Source organism: Ranitomeya variabilis, chromosome 6 (assembly GCF_051348905.1).
Source record: "Ranitomeya variabilis isolate aRanVar5 chromosome 6, aRanVar5.hap1, whole genome shotgun sequence".
Lineage (NCBI taxonomy): Eukaryota > Metazoa > Chordata > Amphibia > Anura > Dendrobatidae > Ranitomeya > Ranitomeya variabilis.
In genome coordinates, this window is record NC_135237.1 from 273409514 (window position 1) to 273435790 (window position 26277).

The 26277-nt window shown below is 42.4% G+C and overlaps 1 protein-coding gene across 8 annotated transcripts in view; it reads left to right on the forward strand.

Moving 5' to 3' along the window:
* Nucleotides 1-26277, forward strand: part of LOC143782318 (uncharacterized) — a 356201-nt gene that overhangs the window by 33406 nt on the left and 296518 nt on the right. For all 8 annotated transcript variants that reach the window (XM_077269673.1, XM_077269669.1, XM_077269670.1 and 5 more), the window contains one exon: nt 11688-11747. In XM_077269673.1, the coding sequence (XP_077125788.1) occupies nt 11688-11747 (60 nt within the window). Of the gene's footprint in view, nt 1-11687; nt 11748-26277 lie in introns of those variants that run through there.

Below are 26277 nucleotides of genomic sequence, written 5' to 3' on the forward strand. Positions count from 1 at the left end.
CTCACACTATTCAGCCAGTTAGGGTAAATTTTCCACTCTCCCCTATGCCGTGTTTGTGTCCCCATTGGCCGTAACTCTACCTCTATCGGATTATGATCGGAGATCGCCCGTGGCAGGTATCTCACTTCTCCCACCATAGAATCAAACATATTGTTTCCAAGCGCCATATCTATTCTGGATTAAGTATCATGAGCCGGTGAATAGCAAGAATATCCCCTCTCCCCAACGTGTCGCACTCTCCACAAATCAGTCATACCGATCTCTTGAATGTATGTTCCGAATGGCGTAATATGGGTTTCTGACCTGTTCTGTATATTTTTGTTTATATCTCAGAAATCATCACATATGTTGTTGAGGTCTCCGATAATTAAAAGCGGCATGGAATCTCCCCGTCCAATCAATTCCAACACTTCTCTAAGTCTTTTGCTCGAATAAGGGGGGGGGGGGGAGAAATGTACATGACCACCACACACATCAAAACACCAAGCATTCTGCATTTCACTACCACATATTGTCCGTCCACATCAACATACACCTTCATCTCTTCATAGCGCACCCCTGTTGGGACCGATATAGATACACCCCTTGAATATGTAGAGAAGGTGGAATGATACGTTTTTTGCAACCAGCGCCTACGTAAGACGTCCACCTTCTCACGAACCAAGTGTGTCTCCAGCAGACATATCAGTGAGGCCCTCTGGTCTCGTGTGTATTGCAGCACCGCTGCTCATCTGGTTTTGTCCGCTAGGCCTCTTAACGTTCCAACTCCAGTATTTTAATACGGTCCCCCATCATGACGCGGAACAGTCATCCAGAAAAGCCTACTCCTTAACCTGAGCTGTCTAACACCTCTCCCCAAGATAAAGCATTTTCCTCTCATTGAGAGTGGGACTCCTCTGCCCGTTTGAAACACTCTCACCTAAGTAACCTCCTCTAACTGGCTCCCGCAACCCTCAGAACCACATCTCTTTACATTAATTAATAACAGTACAAAACAAACAGTGAAGTAAAGAGTCCAAAAACATCATTTGCAGTACACCCTATTAACAATCCCCACCTCCCCCCACATTTTCCTCTAACTGGCGCATTAATTAAACCCAGCCATACTCCACTCTTCCAAAAGTGGAAGAGACACAGGCATTAAATGGGTACAAATAGCGACCCAGTTCTTATTCCAAACATCTTGGTAACAATAACCACTCACGCCTCCCCTGAAAGTCAGTCTCCCGCCGCTCCTAGTTTCTTGGCATTGATATCAATCCATTGGGTGGCGTCCTCTGGTGTCGTGAAGAAATGGGCTTTATTAAAGGCGACCACTCTCAACCTCGCAGGAAAAAGCGTGGAGTATTGCACTCCCAGTTCTCTTAGTTGCCTCTTGAAGCCAGTAAATTGCGTTCTCTGTTTCTGGACCACAGCAGAGTATTCCGGGTAGATGGCAATCCTCTGTCCGTCAACAGCGAGATCCTCCATTTCTCTGGCCATCCTAAAGAACAATGTCTCGGTCTCTGTAGTTTAATATCTTAGCCAGCATGGTACAGGTGTTGGGTCCAGGGGGAGGGGGCTGCGGCGTAACTCTGTGCACTCTTTCCACAGCAAAGACCTTTGTCAGAACCTCGGCTCCAACGTTCTCCTTTAACCAATTTTCAATAAACTCTTTATGGTTTTTCCCCTCTTTTTTCCGTCAGACCCACTATCCAGAAGTTATTTCTTCTGGATCTATTTTCTAGGTCCTCATTTTTTGCCGCCAATTCCGATATCTGTTGGACAAACTTTCTCTCTGCCTTTTGTAGTTGAACCACATGATCCTCCGCAGTACTCCTCCTCTCCTCCACCTCCCCCATTTGTTTATCCATTTTCTGTATGGCAGCCTTTATCTGTATAATCTCCCCTTTCACCTCCTTCATCTGAAGGGTTAAATCATTCAGGGACTGATTACAAGAGGATAAGAGGATAAAAACATCCTTTAGGGTCAGCTCCCCTCTCAGTTCCACTTCCTTCTCAGCCTCTCCTGCTGCAGCCATGCTACTTTCTTCCTCCCCCTTCTGTGCCCCCCCCCCCAGCCTCACTCCTTCATCAGCTTTTTCCTCCTCCTCTTCCTCTCCTTCAGATCTCTCCTCCATAGTCTCTTGTGCCTCTTCCCCACCGTCAACCCGGGCAAACCTTTTAAGCTTTGCTGCAGCCTCCATGCGCTTCTGACAGGCAGCATTCTCTTTCTCAGCGTCCGCTCTGGCCACGGCGCCATCTTGGATTCCGCCAGCCTCCTGCACCCGCCTCCCTCTGCCTCCTCTGCGTCATTGGGAGCCTCTCTGGGTGTCCCCACAGCTCTCCTTCACTCCCTGGTGCTTCAGCCTCCAGGTATGGCTAAATTTAGGGTAACCAGCGGTCTGCTCAGTATAAATGTGCTTGTGGCCGCGGGAGCACTTTCCTCAGCATCCGCTCACATGGCCGTCCAGGACACGTCCCCAGACCTGTGGGAAATGTTATTTTATTAACTTTTTTGTGTGACATGACTCTTTAAGAGCAGAAAGATGAAAAATTTTCTAAATTTTTGCCAAATTTCTATTTTTTCATAATTAAACGAAAGTGTTATCGAAGAAATTTTACCACTAACATGAAGATTGTCATGAAAAGTCTCAGAATCTGTGGGATCCATTGAAGCGTTCCAGAGCTGTAACCTCATAAAGTGAGAGTGGTCAGAATTGTAAAAATTGGCTTGGTCACTAAGAGGTTAATAAACATATGGATTATTTTTTTTCTTTTATAGGCTCTGGTATACTATACACTTTTTTTTCTCTTGAAATCTGGTTGTTAAACTCTTCAACACATGTGCAACGAGATGGCTAATAGAATAGTGCAAATTAGTATTTTGATCCATCTTTTCGTGTTGAAGAGTGGTCTCAAATGTATTATTACTCGTGTTCTTTGTATACATAAAATTAGTGGAGTTTTCATCTAATTTTGGAGTAAATTTAATGTATTCATGACATTTCTTTAAATATTGTGTACTCCCTTAGCTCCTCCTTAGCTTCACTTATTGTCGTGAAAATATCATCCATAAAATGAAGCCAGTGTTTAAAATGTGATGTATATTCTAACAAATACAGAATTGCGGAAGATGCCCTTTGAAACCCTGAATAGGTGCAAGTAAAACACCTCATTAAAGGGTATCTGTCACTGAGTGTTTGCTATCCCTCTGAGTGCAGTGTGATGTAGGGGCAAAGATCCTTATCCAGTGATGTATCACTCAAGGCTGAGTCACACATAACAATATCGTTAACGATATCGTTGCAACGTCACACTTTTGGTGACGTAAGCAACGATCCCGCTAATGATCTCGTTATGTGTGACAGCGACCAACGATCAGGCCCCTGCTGGGAGATCGTTGGTCGATGGGAATGATCAGGACCTTTTTTTGGTCGCTGATCACCCGCTGTCATCGCTGGATCGGCGTGTGTGACTCCGATCCAGCGATGTGTTCACTTGTAACCAGGGTAAATATCGGGTTACTAAGGTCAGGGCCGCGCTTAGTAACCCGATATTTACCCTGGTTACCATTGTAAAATAAATAAAAAAATAAAAAACAGTACATACTCACATTCTGATGTCTGTCACGTCCCCCGGCGTCCACAGGGTTGACTGTGTCAGCACCGGTCGTAAAGCAGAGCACAGCGGTGATGTCACCGCTGTGCTCTGCTTTACGGCCGGCGCTGACACAGTCAGTGCAGGGAAGCTCTCGGCAGCAGCGCGTGCATATTAGCAGCGCTCCTGCCGAAAGCAGTTTTAACCCTGTGGACGCCGGGGGATGTGACGGACATCAGAATGTGAGTATGTAGTGTTTTTTTTTTTTACTTTTACAATGGTAACCAGGGTAAATATCGGGTTACCAAGCGCGGTCCTGCACTTAGTAACCCGATGTTTACCCTGGTTACCACTTGTGCTGCAGGGGGACTTCGGCATCGTTGAAGACAGTTTCAACGATGCCGAAGTCGTTCCCCTGATCGTTGGTCGCTGGAGAGAGCTGTCTGTGTGACAGCTCCCCAGCGACCACACAACGACTTACCAACGATCACGGCCAGGTCGTATCGCTGGTCGTGATCGTTGGTAAGTTGTTTAGTGTAATGGTACCTTTACTTTGGTTATTGAGGCATTTTTAGCCCCTTCTCTCCCGGGCCTTTTTCTGTTTTTTCATTTGTTTGTTTTTTTTTGCTCCCCCTTCTTTTCTTTCCGGAGCCATAACTTTTTAATTTTCCTTTAATACGGCCATGTGGGGACTTGTGTTTTTTTTTTTTTTGTGGGATGAGTCGTACTTTTGAACGACACTGTTGGTTTTATCCTATAGTGTAGTGGAAAATGGGGAAAATGTATCCAAGTACGGTGAAATTGCAATTCCACAATTAATTTTTTTTATTTTTTTACCATGTTCACCAAATGCTAAAACCTGCCATTGAGTCTCCAGGTCATTGCGAGTTCATAGATACCAAACATGTATAGGTTCTTTTTTTATTTAAGTGGTGAAAAATAATCCAAAGATTGTTAAAAAATAAAAATAAGTAATTGCATCATTTTCCGAGTCCCATAGTGTCTCCATTTTTCGGGTTCTGTGCCTGGGTGAGGGCTTATTTTTGCGCACCGAGCTGACATTATTATTGATGCCATTTTGGTCTAGCTAAGAGGTTTTTGTCAATTGTTATTGCATTTTAACGTGATGTTGCATAATGGTGGCCCCCCCGCGTAAGCACAAAAAGAAATACAGCGGGGGTCTCATGGCCTCATAAACCCTATTTTCTACCATATGGCTTTTGTAATATGAGGTCATATAAAGGTCAGGCCGGTCAGCTGTGGATGTGGGATGCTGGTTTTATCCAGTTTTATCTGGTTCTTGGCGCCCTTTTTTGGACGTTTTTTATTGGTTATTTGAATCTTGGGCGCCTGATTTTTCTCTATATATACCCTGGTTTTTGGGGTTTTTTCATCAGTCAGCTGAAGAAAGAAGAAAGAAGAAGAATACCTTGAAGATGGAAAGCCTCCTTCAGCGGATCCTGTTGAGAGCCGGAGCCGAAGGGGGAATGGACTGGCTTCAGCGCTGCCTGGCTATAGAACCTGTGTCGGCGGCAGCTGAGGCTATCCTTCCCCCTGCAGAATCATCTCTCCTGCCGCCGGATCAAGAGCTCTTCCAGCCGCCGGGTCAAGCGCCTCTCCAGCCTGCATGTCAAATTATCCAGCCGCCGGATCAAGCTTCAGCAATACCGCCGGCGTCTCCTGCTTCCGGGCGGCTCAGAAGACAGAGGGTGCCTTATTCACCCTCAGCGTCGCCGCCTGCATCCAGCCGCTCCAGACAGGAAGTGAGGGGCAAGTCTCGGCGCCGCCCTCCCCGGAAGTCTCGCAGCCCGGCGCGAGACTTCCACAGCCGGCGTGAAGATAGAGCATCATCCTCATCAGCTGTTCCGGCCGGGAAGCCCGCACAGCACCGCGGCCGTAAAAGCGCTGCGGTGCCAGCGGCTCCTGCAGCGGTGAGAGCTTCGACATCTGCTGGTCATCCCAGCATTCAAGAGGAGATCATGTCGTCTCAATCGGAGGAGGAAGATTCACCGGTCGCAGCAGCTTCCAATGTGAGCTTGCCTAACTTGGAGGGCTTGAGCTCCAGCTGCTCCCGGGACACCAGGACCGGACACCAGACAACGAGGGGTGAGACTCTTAATACTTCTACGTCTGTCCCTCATTCACACCTCTCTGATTTAGTGAGGAAAGTGTTAGCAGATACTTTAAAAGAATTTATTCCTTCTGCCGCTCGCTTGGCAGATTTGCCTAGTGTTGTGGTTCCTAGCGCAGTATCTGCTAACACTATTCCTATTAACACATTTAAGGAAGCTCTGACATGCGAGTTATCTCCGTTAGGTTTCCACTTGAGCTCTGCCGTTAAAGAGCTCATTTGGAATAATCAGTATGTAGATATTTTTTCGTTATTACCTAAGAAAGATCAGCATGTCAGAGCAGATAAAAAAGACGATAAAGTGGAGTCTGAGGAATTTAAACGCACTAATGCTAAATCATTTAACAATTGGGTTCAAGCGTTTTCCATTTTTTCTGCAGTTTTGGGGGAGAAATCTCCCCATCTCTGCAGTAAATTATTTCAGCATTTAGATATTATTCTGGAAGCTTATCGCAACTTCGGCGGATTCGCTTGGCTGAGTTACGATGAGGCTTTCAGACATAAATTGTCAGTCCATCCTGAGCTTCATTGGGGAGTGAAGGATATCGGTTTGTGGATCAATTTAATGCTTCCACAAAGACACATCACTCCTAGGCAATCTTCTAGCACAGTGAAGCGTGGCGTTTGTTTCGCCTTCAATGATTCCTTTTGCAAATGGAATACTAGTTGCAGATTTCGCCACGAATGTTCGTTCTGTGGCAACTCACATCCAGTGGCCAAATGCTTCAAGAAGCAAGCATCTCAGCAGCCCTCTGCCAGGGATCACACTTCTAAAAGCATGGACACCAGTGATACTAGCAAACATGTCCCCTTGGTTAAACAGGTTTCCAGATCAGGAGACCAGTAAGTTGTTGTTTTCTGGTTTTTCTGAAGGATTTTTTGTACCTCAGTTTAAAGGGGAGGGCTGTCTGATTGTTTCTAATCTATCTTCTTTAAAGGCAAACCCGGAAGTGGCTAGGGAAAAAATTTCGAGTGAAATTCAACTAGGCAGGGTCGCTGGCCCTTTTAACACACCTCCGTTTTCTAATTTTCGTACATCCCCTTTAGGTATAGTGCCTAAAAAAGAGGAGGGTTCATTTAGACTAATCCACCACTTATCTTACCCTTTGGGTTCATCTTTGAACGACGAGGTGGACAAGTCTTTAATTTCAGTTTCTTATTCTTCATTTGATTCTGCATTGGAGATCCTCCGTAAATTTGGTTGCAATGCTTTGATGGCTAAATCAGACATTAAATCAGCGTTCAGGCTTCTTCCCGTCCATCCCTCCGGTTTTAATTCTTTAGGTTTTTGTTTTGATGATTGTTTCTTTTTTGATATGTGTTTACCTATGGGTTTTTCTTTGTCCTGTTTTTATTTTGAGAGTTTTTCCTCCTTTCTTCATTGGGTCGTACAAACGTCTTGTGAAGAAGCGGGTGTCCTCCATTATTTGGACGATTTTTTATTTGTTGGTCCCTTTGGCTCCTCTATTTGTGAGGACGCCCTTACCAAATTTATTCATATGTGTGAATATTTTGGCATCCCTATTGCCCACGAAAAAACTGTTGGTCCTTCTCAATCCATTGAGTTTTTGGGAATTACCCTGGATTCAAAAAAAATGGAATCCCTACTTCCGGCGGATAAAATTTTGAAACTTTGCTCTGCTTTATCAGAATTTTTGTCTAAAGAGAAGGTTACTCTTAAAGAACTTCAATCTTTACTAGGATTGTTGAATTTTGCAGTTCGGGTGATTCCTATTGGTCGGGCGTTTTGTAGGAGCTTATATGATGCCACCAAGGGTGTATCTTCACCCCATTCTCATATTAGGATTCGTTCTGCTCTGAAGGAGGATGCCAGAATATGGCTTTCCTTTTTATCAGATCATAACGGTAGATCCTTGTGGCAGTCATCGTTCGTAACTGCGGACTCTTTTCCGTTTCTTTTTTCTGTTGACAAGCATCTCGGTGGTTGCATCCTTTTTGCCTCCCATTGGTCTCGTTTTTGTTGGCCAGAGATTTGGGTGTCTGAGCGACTTGTTTTTAATTTTACATTCTTAGAAATTTTTTCTATTTTTTCCGGAATTTTTACATGGGGGTCTCTAATGCAGAATTCCAGAATTTTGTTGTTTTCCTCCAACCAGGCGGTAGTTTTTGCCATTAATACTTTGTCCTCAAAAAACACTCTAGTAGCCAAAATTTTGAGACAATTAGTTCTTTTATGCCTTAAAAATAATATTTGGTTGAAAGCTAAAATTGGACAAAGTAAGCTTTTAGGTTTAACGGACTCTTTGCTTCATCGTCAGTGGTCGAATTTTTTCCTACAGGTCCCGTATGCGGATTCAGAAGCGACCCTCTTATCCCCTTCAATCTGGGAAGTGATCACCCTTTAATACCACATTTTATTAGAAATTCTCTGTCCGAAAGATCATGGGCTGATTATTCAGCCGCATGGCGTAGTTGGAGTAATTTTTGTGAGTTACATTTTTTTGACCCTTTAGTTTCGAACCCTACGGCAGCGCTCAGATTTGCTTCTGAAATGGCTCAGAGGGGTTTGTCATACTCCGCGATAGCAAAAAGCCTTGCGGGAGTTTCCTTTTTTATGAAGCTTTCAGGTAATATCCCTTTAACGGAATTTTTTCCGGTGAAACAGTTTTTGAAAGGCCTCAGAAAATCTAATTTTATGCCCGATACCAGAAGACCTATTTCTTTACCTCTGCTCAGAGATTTATGCTCTAGTCTTTGCCATGTTTGTTTGAATTCTGACGAGGCGCTTTTATTTAGCGCCATTTTTTCCCTTTCATTTTTTGGGGCACTGAGGATTGGAGAAGTAGTCTCCGCCAAAAAATCTACACCTTCTGGACTCTTTTTAGCAGATATTCAAATTCATGAAACCTTTTTAATCCTTTTTATTAGGAAATCAAAGACAGATCAATTAGGAAGAGGTTCAAAGTTGAAAATTAATGCTATTGCTGATTCTTCCATTTGCGCTGTGAATAGGATGGCTATTTGGTTTCAAACGAGACCTTTACAGCAAGGCCCACTGTTTATTCATAGGGATTTATCTCCGGTCACTGTATTCCAATTTAATTTTATTTTGAAGAAATGTCTGTCTTTTTTGAACTTGAAACACTTGAACATTACTTCCCATTCTTTTAGGATAGGAGCAGCTACTGAAGCCTCTAGGGCCGGGCTTTCTGAGTCTGGAATTAAAGAATTGGGGAGATGGAACTCTAAAAGATTCAAATTGTATATCAGACATGATCTTTATGATTATTAATTATCAATTTTCTTTTAGGTCCGTTAGTTATCTGGATAGTCGGACACTCTTTTGTCTTCTGGGCCCAGAAGAGGGCTAGTCAGCGAGTTTACACAGAGAACTTATCTTTTAATATGTCAATTATTCAGGTTTGGTGGCTCGCTGTTCTAGGTCTGAGTTGGTTTTCCCTGGTTATGCAAGTTAAAAAATGGCTAGAAGAATACCCTTCTCCTGATTTAATTATTTTTCATGTTTCTGGGAATGATCTCGGAAAAATCAGGACAATGGACTTGTTAGCTACTATGAGATCTGATATGATTGGTTTTCGGTCTATTTTACCTCATTCATCTTTTGTTTTTTCCGAGATCGTTCCCAGACTATTGTGGCATAATAACCGTTTTTCTTTTTTGGAGAAAATACGCAAGAGAGTGAACAAAGCGATGGAGAAATTTTTTCCTTTGGTTTCAGGTTTTTCTTTTAGGCATTCCGACCTTGAAGGTTTCTTACCAGGTCTTTATAGACGAGATCTAATTCATCTTTCTGATATTGGATTGGACATTTTCAACCTTGACCTACAGTCGATTATTGAGAGATGGCTGTGTGGTGGTGGGGGGACCAGGTCTCTTTGAGACCTGGCCTGGTGGGAAAATCACCCATGTATGGGTGGATTGGTTTTATGGAGAAATATGGTAATTTGGTTTTAAGAGATGAGTATATTTATTGGTATTTATTTAACTTATGTAACCCTAATAAACTACACGGCCATTTTTTATCCACATTAAAGGTGTTTAGTGTCTTTTTGTATGAATGGGTTTTGTGATGCCATGGTGGCCCCCCCGCGTAAGCACAAAAAGAAATACAGCGGGGGTCTCATGGCCTCATAAACCCTATTTTCTACCATATGGCTTTTGTAATATGAGGTCATATAAAGGTCAGGCCGGTCAGCTGTGGATGTGGGATGCTGGTTTTATCCAGTTTTATCTGGTTCTTGGCGCCCTTTTTTGGACGTTTTTTATTGGTTATTTGAATCTTGGGCGCCTGATTTTTCTCTATATATACCCTGGTTTTTGGGGTTTTTTCATCAGTCAGCTGAAGAAAGAAGAAAGAAGAAGCCCACCCCCCCTTCCCTTTTATCAAATGCTTTTATTTATTTGTCGTGTAGTTTTATTGTGGGAAAATCACCCATGTATGGGTGGATTGGTTTTATGGAGAAATATGGTAATTTGGTTTTAAGAGATGAGTATATTTATTGGTATTTATTTAACTTATGTAACCCTAATAAACTACACGGCCATTTTTTATCCACATTAAAGGTGTTTAGTGTCTTTTTGTATGAATGGGTTTTGTGATGCCATGAAAAAGATGTAATTGTGCCTTTTTTTTTTCTTACGCAGCTTATCGACTGGATTAATCATTTTTATATATTGATGGGTCGGGCGATTCTAAACACAGCGATACTATATGTGTATTTGGGGGTTGATTTTATATAGATAGTAAAAAAAAAAAAAAAAAATTAATTTTTTTTTTTACTTTATAATTGCTTCAATAGTCTCCATGGTGCCCTGCTCTGTGCTGCCGAAATGCTCACTTGATATGAGCGCCTACTGCTGGGCGGGGCTCCTAGCTATCTACCAGTGACAACCTCAGGGGTCTCCTGCAGAACCCAGGTTGTCATGCCAACTCATCGGCACCTGTCATGGGATTAGTGGCGCGCTTCTTCCGCAATCATGATAAATGCTGCTGTCAGTGACTGATAGCTGCATTTAAAAGGTAAACAGCTGTGAGTGGATCATAATTCCACCCATGGCTGTTATGGGCACATGAGCTGTTGAAATCAGCTGACCTGTGCCAGAAAAGATGTGAGCTCAACGCTGGAGCCAACATCCAACGATTAGACCCGACATGCGCCTTTCATGGATGGCGTATGTCATGAAGGGGTTAATATAAATTTCTGCTTTAGAGCTATCAGTTCTCTGAATGCTGAACTCTGCATAATCCTGCCCACATCCTGTACCATAACTCCATGCCCTTGGTAGACATGCACTTTACAACATGACAATGATCCAAAACACACACTGTTGCATATCTGAAGAACAGGATGAAAGTGATTTAGTGGCCAAGTATGTCTACTGATCAGAACCCAACCGAACACCTATGAGGAGTTCTGAAGAGACTTGTTGAGCATCTTTTTCAATCCAGCATCCAAGCTTTAAAAGAGGTCATTCTTGAATAATGGAAAAAGATAGATGTTGCACTATGTTGCCAAGTTTATCATTCCATTCCTATTCCTCTATCATGTTTTCACTTATCATTTTTTTCGGATTGTAAGGTTCACTTTTTTTCCCCTCAAATTTTTTGGGGAAAATGGGGGTGTGTCTTACATTCTGAGTTGTAGCTGCGATGGAGCGGGGTTCCAGGGTGTTTGCTGATTGAAGCTTTTGGTGGAGGCAAGAGTCAGGCGATGGCTGCCCCAGGCTGGTAGAACAAGGTGTTCGGCGGTGCAGGGGCTCCGACGACATTTTGTGACAGCCCAGAGCCCGCACTTTCCATAATTTCTAATGAGGTGGACTCCGGAAAAATGGCAGCTGGATATCCTGAGATCTCTGCTCCCGAGATCTCAATTGCGCTTGCAAGGTGCAGGGCTTTGGTCTGTCACAAAATACATTTTCAAAATACTTTGTACCTATCTTCTGAATAATGCTAATATTGATTTTTATAAATCGTCTTTATTCATGCTATTTACAGGCTGTACAGAAGACTAAAAAGAAAAATAAAACTGTAATGAAGCCTGCATTCCATTGTAAGGTGAGTATTTCCTTTTAGTTTTACACATGACACTTTTGCACGTAAAACTTTTTGAATTCTTTCCAACAGAATCATGTGATCTAGTGTCCATTATTAAATTTTTAATTTTTGTTCTTTTGTTTTCCCTCTCCATCCAAAAGCCATAACTTTTTTTATTTTTTGAGGTCTTGTTTTTTTGCAGGACAATCTGTTTTTTGTAATGACAGCACTAATTTTAACGTACAAACAAAAATATATACTAGAAGATGAGAAAAAAAAAATCCAAGTGTAATGAAGTGAAAAAAATCGAAATTGCTTTTCTGCCTGGAATTACCTGAAAAAGCGCCTTGTAAAATGAACACAATGCACAGCCATGTTAGTGACATTTTTGTACACATATTCCATCTTATTTAACTTCTAGTAACTGTTTTAGAAGCAGCTTTCCCTGGGAACACTCATCGGCTGTGCCGTCATGTAAAAGACGCCCTGGGCGTATTCCCTTATTGTGCGGAAAAATAACCTGGACACATGATTATCCTGTGCGATTTAATGGTAAATGGTAATGGTAAAGCCAGGCATCTAAAATGATAAAAAGAAACTCTGAACATGGCGTTGAAACGGAGTGAGGGCTCTTTTTTTTTTGTGATGGGCAAACTTTTTTTTATTATCAATTTGGCATACTTCCGACATTTTGATTAATTTTCATTGCATCATTTTATGTGGTGACCAAAAAAAGGCAATTCTGCAGTTTACATTTTTTTTAATTTTACAGTGTTTACCATATGGATTGATTAATTTTATATGTTGATAATATTTGCTATTTTAAAAGTTTATTTTTATTGGAAAAGAAAGTCAATTTGAATTTACCGTATATACTCGAGCATAAGCTGAGATTTTCAGCCCATTTTTTGGGGTTGAAAGTCCCCCTCTCGGCTTATACTCGAGTCATACCCAGGGATCAGCAGGGAAGGGGGGAGCAGGGGCTGTCTAATTATACTCATCTACTCCTGGCGCGGTCCCTGCAGGTCCCTGCTTCTCCGGCGCCACAGCGTCTTCCTGTACTGAGCGGTCACATGTTACCGCTCATTGCAGTAATAAATATGCAGCTCCACCTCCCTTAGGGGTGGAGCCACATATTCATTACTTTAATTAGCGGTAACAGTGACCGCTCAATACAGGAAGAAGCTGTGGCGCCGGGGAAGCAGGGACTGCACCGCGCCAGGAGCAGGTGAGTATAACGGGGAGGGGAGCGCAGCGCTGCGCGATATTCACCTGGTCCTCGTTCTGGCGCCGCTGCGTCTTCAGCGTCTTCTGCAGTGACGCTCAGGTCAGAGGGCGCGATGACGTGGTTAGTGCACGCCCTCTGCCTGAACGTCAGTGCAGAAGACGCGGAAGATGGAGCGGCGCCGGAACGAAGTCAGGTGAATATTGAAAGTGCCGGGGGCCTGAGAGGTGAGTATGTGTTTTTTTTTTTTTTTTTTTTTTTTTTTTTATCGCAGCAACAGGAAATGGGGCAAGTGTCTGTATGGAGCATCTTATGGGGCCATAATCAACGTTTGTGCAGCACTATATTGCACAAATATCTTTATGGAGCATCTTATGGGGCCATAATCAACATTTGTGCAGCATTATATTGGGCAAATGTGTCTATGGAGCATCTTATGGGGCCATTATTAACCTTTATGCAGGATTATATGGGGCATATTTTAATATGGAGCATCTTATGGGGCCATTATAAACTTTATGGAGCATTATATGGGGCTCCTGATTCAATATGGATATTCAAAAATACTTAACCTACTGATGTCTCAATTAATTTTACTTTTATTGATATCTATTTTTACTTTTGACATTTACCGGTATCTGCTGCATTTTCCACCCTAGGCTTATACTCGAGTCATTAAGTTTTCCCAGTTTTTTGTGGCAAAATTAGGGGGGGTCGGCTTATACTCGGGTCGGCTTATACTCGAGTCGGCTTATACTCGAGTATATATGGTAACTTTTTTTTTTCATTTTTATATTTCTAAGGACTTTTTTATATTTCAAAGTGTTTATTGAACCATTATACAATGGAAAGTAGAAAAGCAAATGTAATGAACACATTAGGCCCCAAAACATAATAAATAACAAATTGACAACAAAAAGCAAGTACAAAAAATCATTGATTGTCTATATAAGAATTTACAGTGCCTTGCAAAAGTATTCGGCCCTCTGGAACTTTTCAACCTTTTCCCACTTATCATGCTTCAAACATAAAGATACCAAATGTAAATTTTTGGTGAAGAACAACAACAAGTGGAACACAATTGTGAAGTTGAATGAAATTTATTGGTTATTTTAAATTTTTGTGTAAATTCAAAAACTGAAAAGTGGGGCGTGCAATATTATTCGGCCCCTTTACTTTCAGTGCAGAAAACTCACTCCAGAAGTTCATTGTGGATCTCTGAATGATCCAATGTTGTCCTAAATGCCTAATGATGATAAATATAATCCACTTGTGTGTAATCAAGTCTCCGTTTAAATGCACCTGCTCTGTGATAGTCTCAGGGTTCTGTTTGAAGCACAGAGAGCATCATGAAGACCAAGGAACACAACAGGCAGGTCTGTGATACTGTTGTGGAGAAGCTTAAAGCCGCATTTGGATACAGAATGATTTCCAAAACTTTAAACATCCCAAGGAGCACTGTGCAAGCGATCATATTGAAATGGAAGGAGTATCGTACCACTGCAAACCTACCAAGACCCGGCCATCTCTCTAAACTGTCATCTCAAACAAGGAGAAGACTGATCAGAGATGCAGCCAAGAGGCCCATGATCACTCTGGATGAACTGCAGAGATCTACAGCTGAGGTGGGACAGTCTGTCCATAGGACAACAATCAGTCGTACACTGCACAAATCTGGCCTTTATGGAAGAGTGGCAAGAAGAAAGCCATTTCTCAAAGATATCCATAAAAAGTGTTGTTTAAAGTTTGCAACAAGCCACCTGGGAGACATACCAAACATGTGGAAAAGGGTGCTCTGGTCAGATGTAACCAAAATTGAACTTTTTGGCAGCAATGCCAAACGATATGTTTGGCGTAAGGCAACACAGCTCATCACCCTGAACACACCATCCCCACTGTCATACATGGTGGTGGCAGCATCATGGTTTGGGCCTGCTTTTCTTCAGCAGGGACAGGGAAGATGGTTAAAATTGATGGGAAGATGGATGGAGCCAAATAAAGGACCGTTCTGGAAGAAAACCTGTTGGAGTCTGCAAAAGACCTGAGACTGGGACGGAGATTTGTCTTTCAACAAGACAATGATCCCAAACATAAAGCAAAATCTACAATGGAATGGTTCACAAATGTATCCAGGTGTTAGAATGGCCAAGTCAAAGTCCAGACCTCAATCCAATCGAGAGTCTGTGGAAAGAGCTGAAAACTGCTGTTCACAAACGATCTCCATCAAACCTCACTGAGCTCAAGCTGTTTGCCAAGGAAGAATGGGCAAGAATTTCAGTTTCTCTCAATGTACAAAACTGATAGAGACATACCCCAAGCGACTTGCAGCTGTAATCGCAGCAAAGGGTGGCGCAACAAAGTATTAAGTTAAAGGGGGGCAAATAATATTGCACGCCCAACTTTTCAGTTTTTGAATTTCCACAAAAATTTTAAATAACCAATACATTTCATTCAACTTCACAATTGTGTTCCACTTGTTGTTGATTCTTCACCAAAAATTTACATTTGGTGTCTTTGTTTGAAGCATGGTATGTGGGAAAAAGTTAAAGTTCCAGGGAGCCGAATACATTCACAAGGCACTGTAACTATGACATATGGTGAATGAGACCAACAGCTCCGTTACCCAAAATTCACAGTACTTATTGAGTACCTCCTAAACCCCTCTTTTTTTATTTTTTTTCCCTTGGATCAAAGAGTAGGAAGTTGCTAAACAACAAAATGAAAGAACACTATTGAAGAGGGAACAAAACAAGTCTGTGTAGCCAGAAAGGAAATTCTGAGAGAGCTCGAGTTCCTAACTCTGCCATGGAAAATATATGTTGGGTCTGTCAGTTACCGTAGTTATGGAGAGTAATCTCGTATCCTCAGATTACTGGATCCATGGTGTCCAGGCTTTCTCAAACAAGGTAACCTTAACTAAATGGATATTAGCGATCTTCTAGTAAACCAAGAACCATTTGGCTATGTTCCCACAATGAGTTTTTGATGTGGCAGAATTTGTGCCATTTCTGCACCCATTATTTAAATTGAGTTACTTGCGTTTTTTAATTTCGTCTTTGTGTGTTTTTTTAACATGTGTTTTTATTGCTGCGGTTTTTGCCTCTTGTTGGTGTGTAATGCTACCCCTTAGTGACGTAGCCAAATTTTTGAAATCTGACCAGTGTCACTTTGTGTTAACTCTGGAACGCTGCAACATATCCCAGTGATTTTGCGATTGTTTTTTCATGACACATTATACTTTATGATAATGGTAAATTTAGGTAGATATGTTTTGTTGTTTATTTATAAAAAATTTCATAAATATGAGAAAAATTATAAAAAAAATAGCAATTTTCAAATTTGAATGATTATCCCTTTAATCCAGATAGTCATACCGCAACAAAACATTAATAAATATTTCCCTCCTGTCGGCTTTACATCAGTGCCATTTGCACAATGTTCTTTTATTTTGTTAGCATTTTATGAGGTTTAAAAATTTAACAGTACGGTAATTTTTCATTTTTTTTTTTCAAGGAAATTTACAAAAATTTTTTTTTTAGGGATCTATCCATGTTTGAAGTGCCTTTTAGGGGTCCCATATATTGGGAAACCCCAAAAAGTTATACCATTTTAAAAACAACACCCCCTGACGTATTAAAAACTTCAGTCAGTTTATTAACCCTTCAGGTGCTTTTCAGGAATTAATGCAAAGTGGCATGACAGAAATGAAAATGTGTATTGTTACCACCTAAATGTCGCTAACTTCTGAACAGGTTACAACAGCCGTCAGACTCTAAAAGGCCGCTATTTGGCCTTGAATTGCCATGGCAAACATCAGGAGCACACAATCATGATCTGAAGGCACCAATTGGGATAAAGAGGAAGCCCCCACACTCTGTTAACCATTTATATGATGTTGTCACTATTGACTGCAGCATCTAAGGGGTTAAACAGATTTGGACGGTGCAAACACTGATCATGGCTGTTGCAGCAAGTTGTCAGCTATAGTGGACAGCTGGCAGCTTCTGGATTGTCACCTGTAGGGAGATGCTATTCTGTTATAGCTCAGGTCAGTTAAAAGACGTATTGGCTGTCATTAAGGGATTAAATAAAGCTGCATGGTTTTTGATACTTCCTGGTATTTGGCTTTGACAAAGCGTTCACATACTTAGGTGCAGATCACACGTGTTTTTTATGCATTTCCACCACTGAAACGCATTTAAAATGCATGTGTGTTTTTAACCTACGGTATTTCTGCACTTGATGCAAGTCTATGTGGAAATGCTGCACAGAAAACTCAGCTTACCCACGAGAGAAATTAACATGGTGCTGATTTTATACACGCACCACAGATGAGTTTTGCTCTGCATTAAAAAAGCACAGTGGACATGAGATTTTTATAAATTCCATCCACTTTGCTGGAATGGTAAGACTCTGCGTCTCTGACACATCAAAAATACGCAGCTTCACCAATACCCTAAGGCTACGTTCCCATGATGAGCTTTAGTGCATGTGTCCACGTTCAGGATGGCCGGCGGTTTGGACGGAGCGGCAAACCCGCTCCGCCCCCTTCTGTAGACGCGATGATGCCGGATGTGTTCATTGCACACATACGACATAATCGCACCCCACACATAGGGCCCTGTGTTTTACCTTGCGACGGCGCAGTGTCACCGCAAGGTAAACGGACATGAAGATACATATACACCAAAAAAGAATATATGAGATGCCTCCACTCAAGATTATAGTACCTACAGATATGATGCACGACTACAACATATGTATTAGAACAAATAATTTTATTATATCATAAAAATATAACAAGATACATAATATAGGGGAAAGAACAAGACAGATGAAAATAAAATACGGGATGTCATGGGGTTATAAAGATGCCTAATTATACATCGTATCGCACAACTAGGATATTTCCAATAAGTTAAACTATATAAATATCAGACATATAAATATAATAGTAATGTGAACAATAAGATGTATACAGTATAGCTCATATGTGGTACCTATATAGTAGGATCTCCTGAACCAAAGTATAAGATATAATGTATAAAGTGATAATTATTGACTATAAAATCCACATACTGAAATAATATTATAATAAAAGTGCCAAGTAAATATAGTATAGAGTGGATATTATAGGTCAGTAATATCTAATGAATGCACATATATTCAATATAGTACGACATACTCATATGAAAATATAAAAATAAAGTGTCATGGTGCAGAGAAGTACAAATAAAGATTGCCCTGTAGTGCTTGTGGAGTCACTACAGTATGTGCATATATTACCAGTATTAGTGTCTGGTTTTATAGTAACAAAGTGTCATAGTGCCATAAGGAAAGGAGATCCAATGTAATACTAACCAGCACCAGAGCCCCGTAGCAGCCCGCACCTGCCCGACGCGAGTTTCGCCTGAGCTTTGACAACGCACAGCGTATGCTTCCACGTTCAGGAAACGCTGCGTGTTTGACGCAGCGTAGAGCCGCAGCGTCAAACACGCAGTGTCCAGATGTTACAGCATAGTGGAGGGGATTTCATGAAATCCCGTCTCCACTATGCGTTAAAGGACGAATGCGGCAGACCCGCATAAACGGACATGCGGCGCGTCTTTTCAGAACGCAGCATGTCCTTACAATGCGGCGACGCATCAAACAAAGCATGAAAAACGCAGGTGACCTGCCAGTGACCTCAGGTGCAGATTTTACCTGCGTAAAATCCTGACCAAATCCTGATGCAATTCTGAACGTGGACACATACCCTTGGCCACATGCACACGTTGAGCATTTGTTGAGGTTTTTTTTACCTCAGCATTTCTAAGCCACAGCGAGGAGTGGAACAGTCAGAGGAAAAGTATAATAGAAACCCGTCACCACTTCTGCATTTTTTACCCACTCCTGATTTTGGCTTACAGATACTAAGAAAGGTGTTTTTTTTTATTCAATTACATATTAAGTAAAGACCATAGAAGAGCATACAGTAAATGCACATTTCAAGATCTACATAAAATATAAAAAAAATACTATTTTTTTTGCATATAAAGAGAGGACCAATTTCTTATGTGGCGGATAAAATATATTTACTAAAAGATATATGTATAATATAATATTACCCCAAAAGAATTATCCGCACCATAAGGCTACGTTCACATTAGCGTTGCGTCAGGCGCCCCTATATTTAACATGGGGGGCGCATGGACATGCGTTGCACTTGCGTTTTGTGACGCATGCGTCACTGTGGTGCATGCGTCAGGACGCAGAGGACGCTGCATGATGCAGTTTTTTCTGCGCCAAAAACCATGCAAAAGTGGACGCATGCGTCACAAAACGTTGTGCATGCGTTTACATTTGCGTTGTGCATTGCGTCGCCGACGCTGCACCGCACAACGCAAATGTGAACGTAGCCTAACTCAGTAAACTAACAGTGTGTGTGTATGTATATATGTGTGTGTATGTACAGTATATATGTATATATGTGTGTGTGTATATGTATGTATGTATGTATGTATGTATGTGTATATAGAAAAAGTGGGTCACATCAGTGAACTAGAACATACGTGTAGAGGGTGGAACATTCACATACAGAATTTGCTGAATCTACAGATCTAAAAATGTGTGAATGCGTATAAACATACACCTATAAAACTAAGTGTACCGTGTGATCATAACTACAAAAGGTAAGGCGCACAAGCGTTAAAATCAGCAAGGTGCTATATGATATGCATTATAAAGTGTCATGTGCATGAAGTATGAAGATAATTAAAAAGGGGGAATATACCTTTAAATATCGCCAGGTCCAGATACTGCGCACCCCGACGTGCGTTTTGGAATATAAATTCCTTCGTCAGGGGGGTCTATAAAGGTTGAAGATTCCCCTGAGATCCTCATCCAAGCAGAGCATGTAGGGGATTTTGAAGGAGAATCATTTGATTTATACAGGGTAGATATTTTCCAGGTCCACTAATGGCTTTAACATTTAGATCTCTCTACTTTTTTTTGTTTTATTGAACCCAAAAAAATGACTGATTTGTCGAAACCAAAAACAGACGCAAGATGGAATACTATAACCAAAGAAGAATTACTAGGATTTTATATCTAAATGATCAATAAAATCCTCAAATACATAAGAAACAAACTCACTTCCTGACCAGGAGGACAGTTCGGATTATTAAAAATGGGAGGTAAAAGTGTGCAAGAAGAATGGAGGTGATATTTTTTTGATAAGCAATCAATAATATCAGAGAATAGGCTAATGGAGAATCTATGGCATGGTTCATCGATGGCTTAAAAGTTGAGCTCTCGTCTCTGGAAAGGCAGTGTTGGGGAGGGGCAGAACAGCAGAGCTGATAGGTTTGCAATGAGACATAAACTATACTTTCTATAGTGCTGCCCCTCCCCACAACCTTATCTGAAAGATACAAGTCATCTGTGCTCTATTGCCAGCATTGTCATATCATGCAGTAGATTATGGGAGACATCAGCTCTGTATCCTTACATCTCGTGCACTGAGAAACCTGAGCTATGTTGGGGGCAGGTTTTTGCTCTAGGATGTTTCTGCCTGCTTGTTATTGGGCAACTTGTACAGAAGACGACAGTGTGTGCAAAAGCCGCTGGTGGAAACTAACTAATAACATCCACTTAGCCCCCCCCAAAAAAAGTTAACTCCATTATATACCAATAATTTGTTAATACCTCTGCAAAGGAGAGGTGAAAGTAAAAAGAAATAAAAAAATATATATATTGTTCTCTGCAGCCATTTTTACATCGTGTTCAACATGAAAAATTTGGTTAAAGGTCCACATCAGGTAGTTTTACTGTTGGGGTGTGAAGATTGATAATTTTTTACTTAAAATAAATCTTATTGAAAGTTGGCTTCTGGGAAGGAAAAAAAAAGTGATTTCCTGTTTGCAGATGGGGTATGTGCACACAGTAAACGCTGCGGGTTTGACGCTGCGTACATCTGCAGTGTACAACCCGCAGCATCCAGATGTTACAGCATAGTGGAGGAGATTTCATGAAATCCCATCTGCACTATGCTTTCAAAGACGCCCCCGGCTCCCTGCCTAAACGAACATGCTGCTCGTCTTTCCAGACCGCAGCATGTCTATTTATGATGTGGAGACGCTCCGTCCCCACAGCGTAAATTTCCCATAGACTATCATAAGATGCGGTAAAACAGCATCTAATTTTTAGTCACATGCGTAATAACTGCGGGAACGCAGCTTACTGCGCATGTGTACTAATTTACATATGTTGAATCTTGTGTCACATCCGGAAGAACGTGATAGGCCGGGGTCACACTTGCTAGTGTTAAGTGAGAAACTCGCATGAGTCTCTCTCATCAATATCCAGCACTGCCACTGGCACTCGTACCGGCGTGTGCTGCTGCATAGAAATACATGCAGCCTCACACTCCTATCCCGAGTGCCAGGTGTTGATGTGAGAAAGTCGCTCAAGTTTCTCACATCACACTCGTAAGTTTGACAACTGCCACACAGGAAGTTCCTGAAAGCAGAGAGAGGAATATGTAATGTCTTTGCTTTTATTTTTGTGCTAAATAAATAATAATAAAATAAAAAATGGCGTGGGCTCCCGCGCAATTTTTAAAACCAGCAGGGGGAAAGCCAGCGAATGGGGGCTGATGTTTATAGCATGGGAAGGGGGTAATACCCATGGAGCTTCCCAGGCTATTAATATCATCCCACAGCTGTATACATAGCCTTTACTGGCTATTAAAATAGGGGAACCCCCCAAAAAAATGACGTGGGGTCCCCCTTTAATAACCAGCAAAGGCTATGCAGACATCTGCGGGCTGACATTAGTAGCCTAGGAAGGGGTCATGGATATTGTCCCCCTGGCTACAAACACCAGCTCTCAGCCACCCCAGAAATGGCGATTCTCTAAGATTTGCCAATTCCGGCACTTAGCCTTGCTCTTCCCACTTGCCTTGTTTTGGTGGCAAGTGGGGTAATAGTTTGGGGCTAATGTCACCTTTGTATTGTAAGATGACATCAAGCCCAGCTTAGTAATGGAGAGGTGTCAATAAGACACCTATCCATTACTAATCCTATAGTTGTTAAAGGATTACACTGTGTTCCAAATTATTATGCAAATTGGATGTAAGTGTCATAAAGATTTAATTGTTTTGTTTTTCAAATAAACTTGTGGATGGTATTGTGTCTCAGGGCTCAATGGATCACTGAAATCAATCTTAAACACATGTGATAATTAGTTTTCCGGGTGATTCAAATTAAAGGAAAACTACTTCAAAATGATGTTCCACATTGTTAAGCAGGCCACAGGTTTCAAGCAATATGGGAAATAAAAAGGATCTCTCTGTTGCTTAAAAGCATTAAATAGTGCAATGCCTTGGACAAGATATGAAAACTTTAGATATTTCATGAAAACGTAAGAGTGATCATCATGCTGTGAAGAGATTTGTGACTAAAACAGAGCACAGAGTTCATGTAGATAAAGGCATAATGAGGAAGGTTTCTGCCAGACAAATTCATTGGATTAAAAGAGCTGCCAAAATACCATTACAAAGTAGCAAACAGTTATTTGAAGCTGCTGGTGCCTCTGGAGTCCCTCGAACCTCAAGGTGTAGGATCCTTCAAAGGCTTGCTGTGGTGCATAAAGCTACTATTCTGCCACCCCTAAACAGTGTTCACAAGCAGAAACGGTTGCAGTGGGCCCAGACATACGTGAAGACTAATTTTCAAACAGTCTTGTTTACTGATGAGTGTCGAGCAACCCTGGATCGTCCAGATGGATGGAGTAGTGGATAGTTGGTGGATGGCCACCATGTCCTAACAAAGCTGCGACGTCAGCAAGGAGGTGGAGGAGTCATGTTTTGGACTGGAATCATGGGGAAACAGCTGGTAGGGCCCTTTAAGGTTCCAGAAGGTGTGAAAATAACCTCTGCAAAGTATATAGAGTTTGACTGACAGCTTTCTTCCATGTTATAAAAAGCAGAAACGTGCCCTAAGGAGCAAAATCATCTTCATGCATGACAATGCACCATCTCATGCTACAAAGAATACCTCTTAGGCTACTTTCACACTAGCGTCGGACGACGCACGACGAATTGCGTCGTTGCGACGTACCGACGCTAGCAGTGAATGCGCCGCACAACGGGGGCAGCGGATGCTGTTTTTCAACGCATCCGCTGCCCCATTGTGAGGTGCGGGGGTGGAGTTCCGGCTGCGCATGCGCGGTCGGAAAAGACGGGAACGACGCACCAAAAACCGTTACAAGCAACGTTTTTGGTGGCGACGGTCCGACGCAACACGACGCAACCGTCGCATGACGGTTGCGACGTGTGGCAATGCGTCGCACTGCATCGCTAATGCAAGTCAATGGAGAAAAAACGCATCCTGCAAGCACTTTTGCAGGATGCGTTTTTTCTACAAAACAACGCATAGCGACGTGCAGTGCACGACGCTAGTGTGAAAGTAGCCTTAGTCATTGGCTGCTATGGGCATAAAAGGAGATAAACTCATGGTGTGGCCACCATCTTCCCCTGACCTCAACCCTATAGAGAACCTTTGGAGTATCATCAGACAAAAGATCTATGAGTGTGGAAGGCAGTTCACATCAAAACAGCAACTCTGCGAGGCTATTCTGACTTCATGCAAAGAAATACAAGCAGATACTCTCCAAAAACTCACAAGTTCAATGGATGCAAGAATCGTGAAGGTGATATCCAAGAAGGGGTCCTATGTTAACATGTAACTTGGCCTGTTAGGATGTTTTGGAGTTAAATAGCTTTTTTGTTCAGTGAATGTGACCTCCTAATGCTGCAAATTCCACAAATGAGCCTTTTCAGTTCTTTAAAACATATCAAATGTTTAGAAATTCTACGGTGCCTAATAATTTGGAACAGTGCATTTTGAGTTTTTATTCATTTTGGAGATTATACTGTTATCATTGGGAGGTTTCTTCAATACAATTCGATGTATATTCTAACGGGTGATGACTTTTATTTGACACTGACTGTCATTTGCACCGAGCATTTTGGAAAATCCGAGAAAAATGTCATTTGCATAATAATTTGGAATCATAGTGTAAATAAAGACACAGAATTAAGTAATTTAATGAAATAAAACACTACACAGTTTCCCATATTTATTGTATTCCTAATTCCTGTGACGCCCTGGATCTCCTGCAAAAAATAAAATCATAAATCAACACAAATACTCCCTGTTCCGACGTAGTCCTTAATGAGTGTCCCACGACGACTCCAGCTCTGCTACTTCTGGATGCCTGACATCCAGATGTATAGAAGAATAGGAGACAAAAAAGCGCATATAGGGTCTTATCCTCAGGACTGCTCTTTGTGTGGAAACTTCCTGAAGAAGAAGCCATGAGCTTCGAAACGCGTTGAATAAACCACCTGAACACCTTACAACTATATCTGGATTCATTATTTGTCACAGCAGCGCAGATTTTATCCACATTCATCTATTATAACGTGACATCCAGATGTAGCAGAGCTTGTAGATGACCACTGGAGATAACTCTCCCGGGGTCACCTGCACTACATTTCTCACGATGAGCTGACCGTGAGAACCAGCCTAGTGACTGGAGATAATCCCATCAGTCACGTGCACAGCAGTTCTCGCGGTCAGCTCAGTCATCGTGAGAACTGCAGTGGATGTGAACTTCTGTCGGTCACAAGGTAAGCGATTATTTAAATTAGTTTGCATGCGTAGTGTCATGCCTTCAGCCGCAGGTCCGGTCTCCGCTGCGCAGGGAGACCGGCGCCTATCACACAGCCTTACTCACCCTGTCCTTGGCTCCAGACGATCAGCGGCTTCTTTCTCTGCTAAGAACCTGCATCCTCTTGGCAGGTCTCCTGGAAATGCTCTTAGGAGCCGCGCCCCGCTTCCTGCACATACTTGAAACAGCAGGACACCTGTTCGCTATTAGGGCTGTCCGTGTTATGATGCTCTGTGCATAAAAAGCACCCTCCCCTTAAGGGAGGTGCCTGGGCATTGTGTTCATTCTCTGGATTGTTGCCTCAGCTTCAGGCCACGCTTTGCTATGCTCTGCACTTTACTGATATCTCTATTTTCACAGAGTCCTCTTCTGGCGATTCCCATCCTGGACTCCTCTGGTCTCTCCGGTTCCCACTCCAAGTTGTCTTGCCTCTCCTCACGGAACCCTCCAGACCCTGCTACCGGAGGGATCAACCTTGCTGGATTTCATGGAGCTGCTGGGATTCTCTCCACCAGCAGGCCCAAGTATTCTACAGTGTTGCTAGTTTGTCATTACGGGTCGTCCTCTGGTCCTGGAGCCGTGGCATTCAGGCCACCTGGTGTTGTTTTGACGGGGGAATCCCTGTATAGGGGTACACCTTGCCTGGTGCTCCACTACGTGGTACAGTGTTGTGATCCAGAGGTTCTTTCCCTCTGACACCTTTTTCCTTTTTGTTTTACCTTGTTAATAAATATCTTTTGGTTTATGAGATCCACTCTCCTGTCTTTTGAGTATCGGATATATAGCCGCCACTGCACCATCAGTGGTCTAGTGAGTCCACTATACCTTGTCACACCCTGTGGGTGTTACAGTTTGCCCAGGCCATGGACTCCGCTGATACCCGATTCTCAGTCGAGAAAGAGCTAGCTGCGCTTTGTCAAAGCCAAGATCAGCTAGTTGCCTTCATGCAAACTCTGGATACCCGCTTATCTACTCTACAGGCTGCCGAGTCCACCAAAGTGACCCATCTAGCAGAGCTCCGTCTGGAATTCAATGGCCAACATGAGACGCAGACCTGCTTGTTGGACTACATGACCTCTGTGGATGACCGGTTAACTAAGGTACAGCATCCGACGGTTGAGCCCACCATGAGACCCTGTCCTTTTCTCTGCAAGCCTCCTCGTTACTATGGTGACCCCAAATTGTGCAGAGGATTTCTCAACCTATGCTTGCTGCATTTTCATTTTTTGCCTCAGCATTTTCAGACAGACATGGCCAAGGTGGCTTTCCTTGCCTCTCATCTGGAGGGAGAGGCTTTAGCTTGGTTCAACCCCCTAATGGAGCGGAATGATCCCATCGTGTCTGATCTGCAGGTATTCCTGGACACGTTCCACAAGATATTTGATGAGCCTGGTCATGCCACATCTGCCATGGAGTCTCTCTTCAATTTGCAACAGGGCTCTCTCTCTGTCGGTCAGTATGCCATCCGTTTCCGCACCTTGGCTTCGGAGCTCCAGTGGACCAATGAGCCCCTGGTCGGAATCTTCCAGCGAGGGTTATCTGGAAGAATCAAGGATGAATTGGCAGGCAGGGACCTACCCGAGACCCTGGATGATCTCATATCCCTTGCCA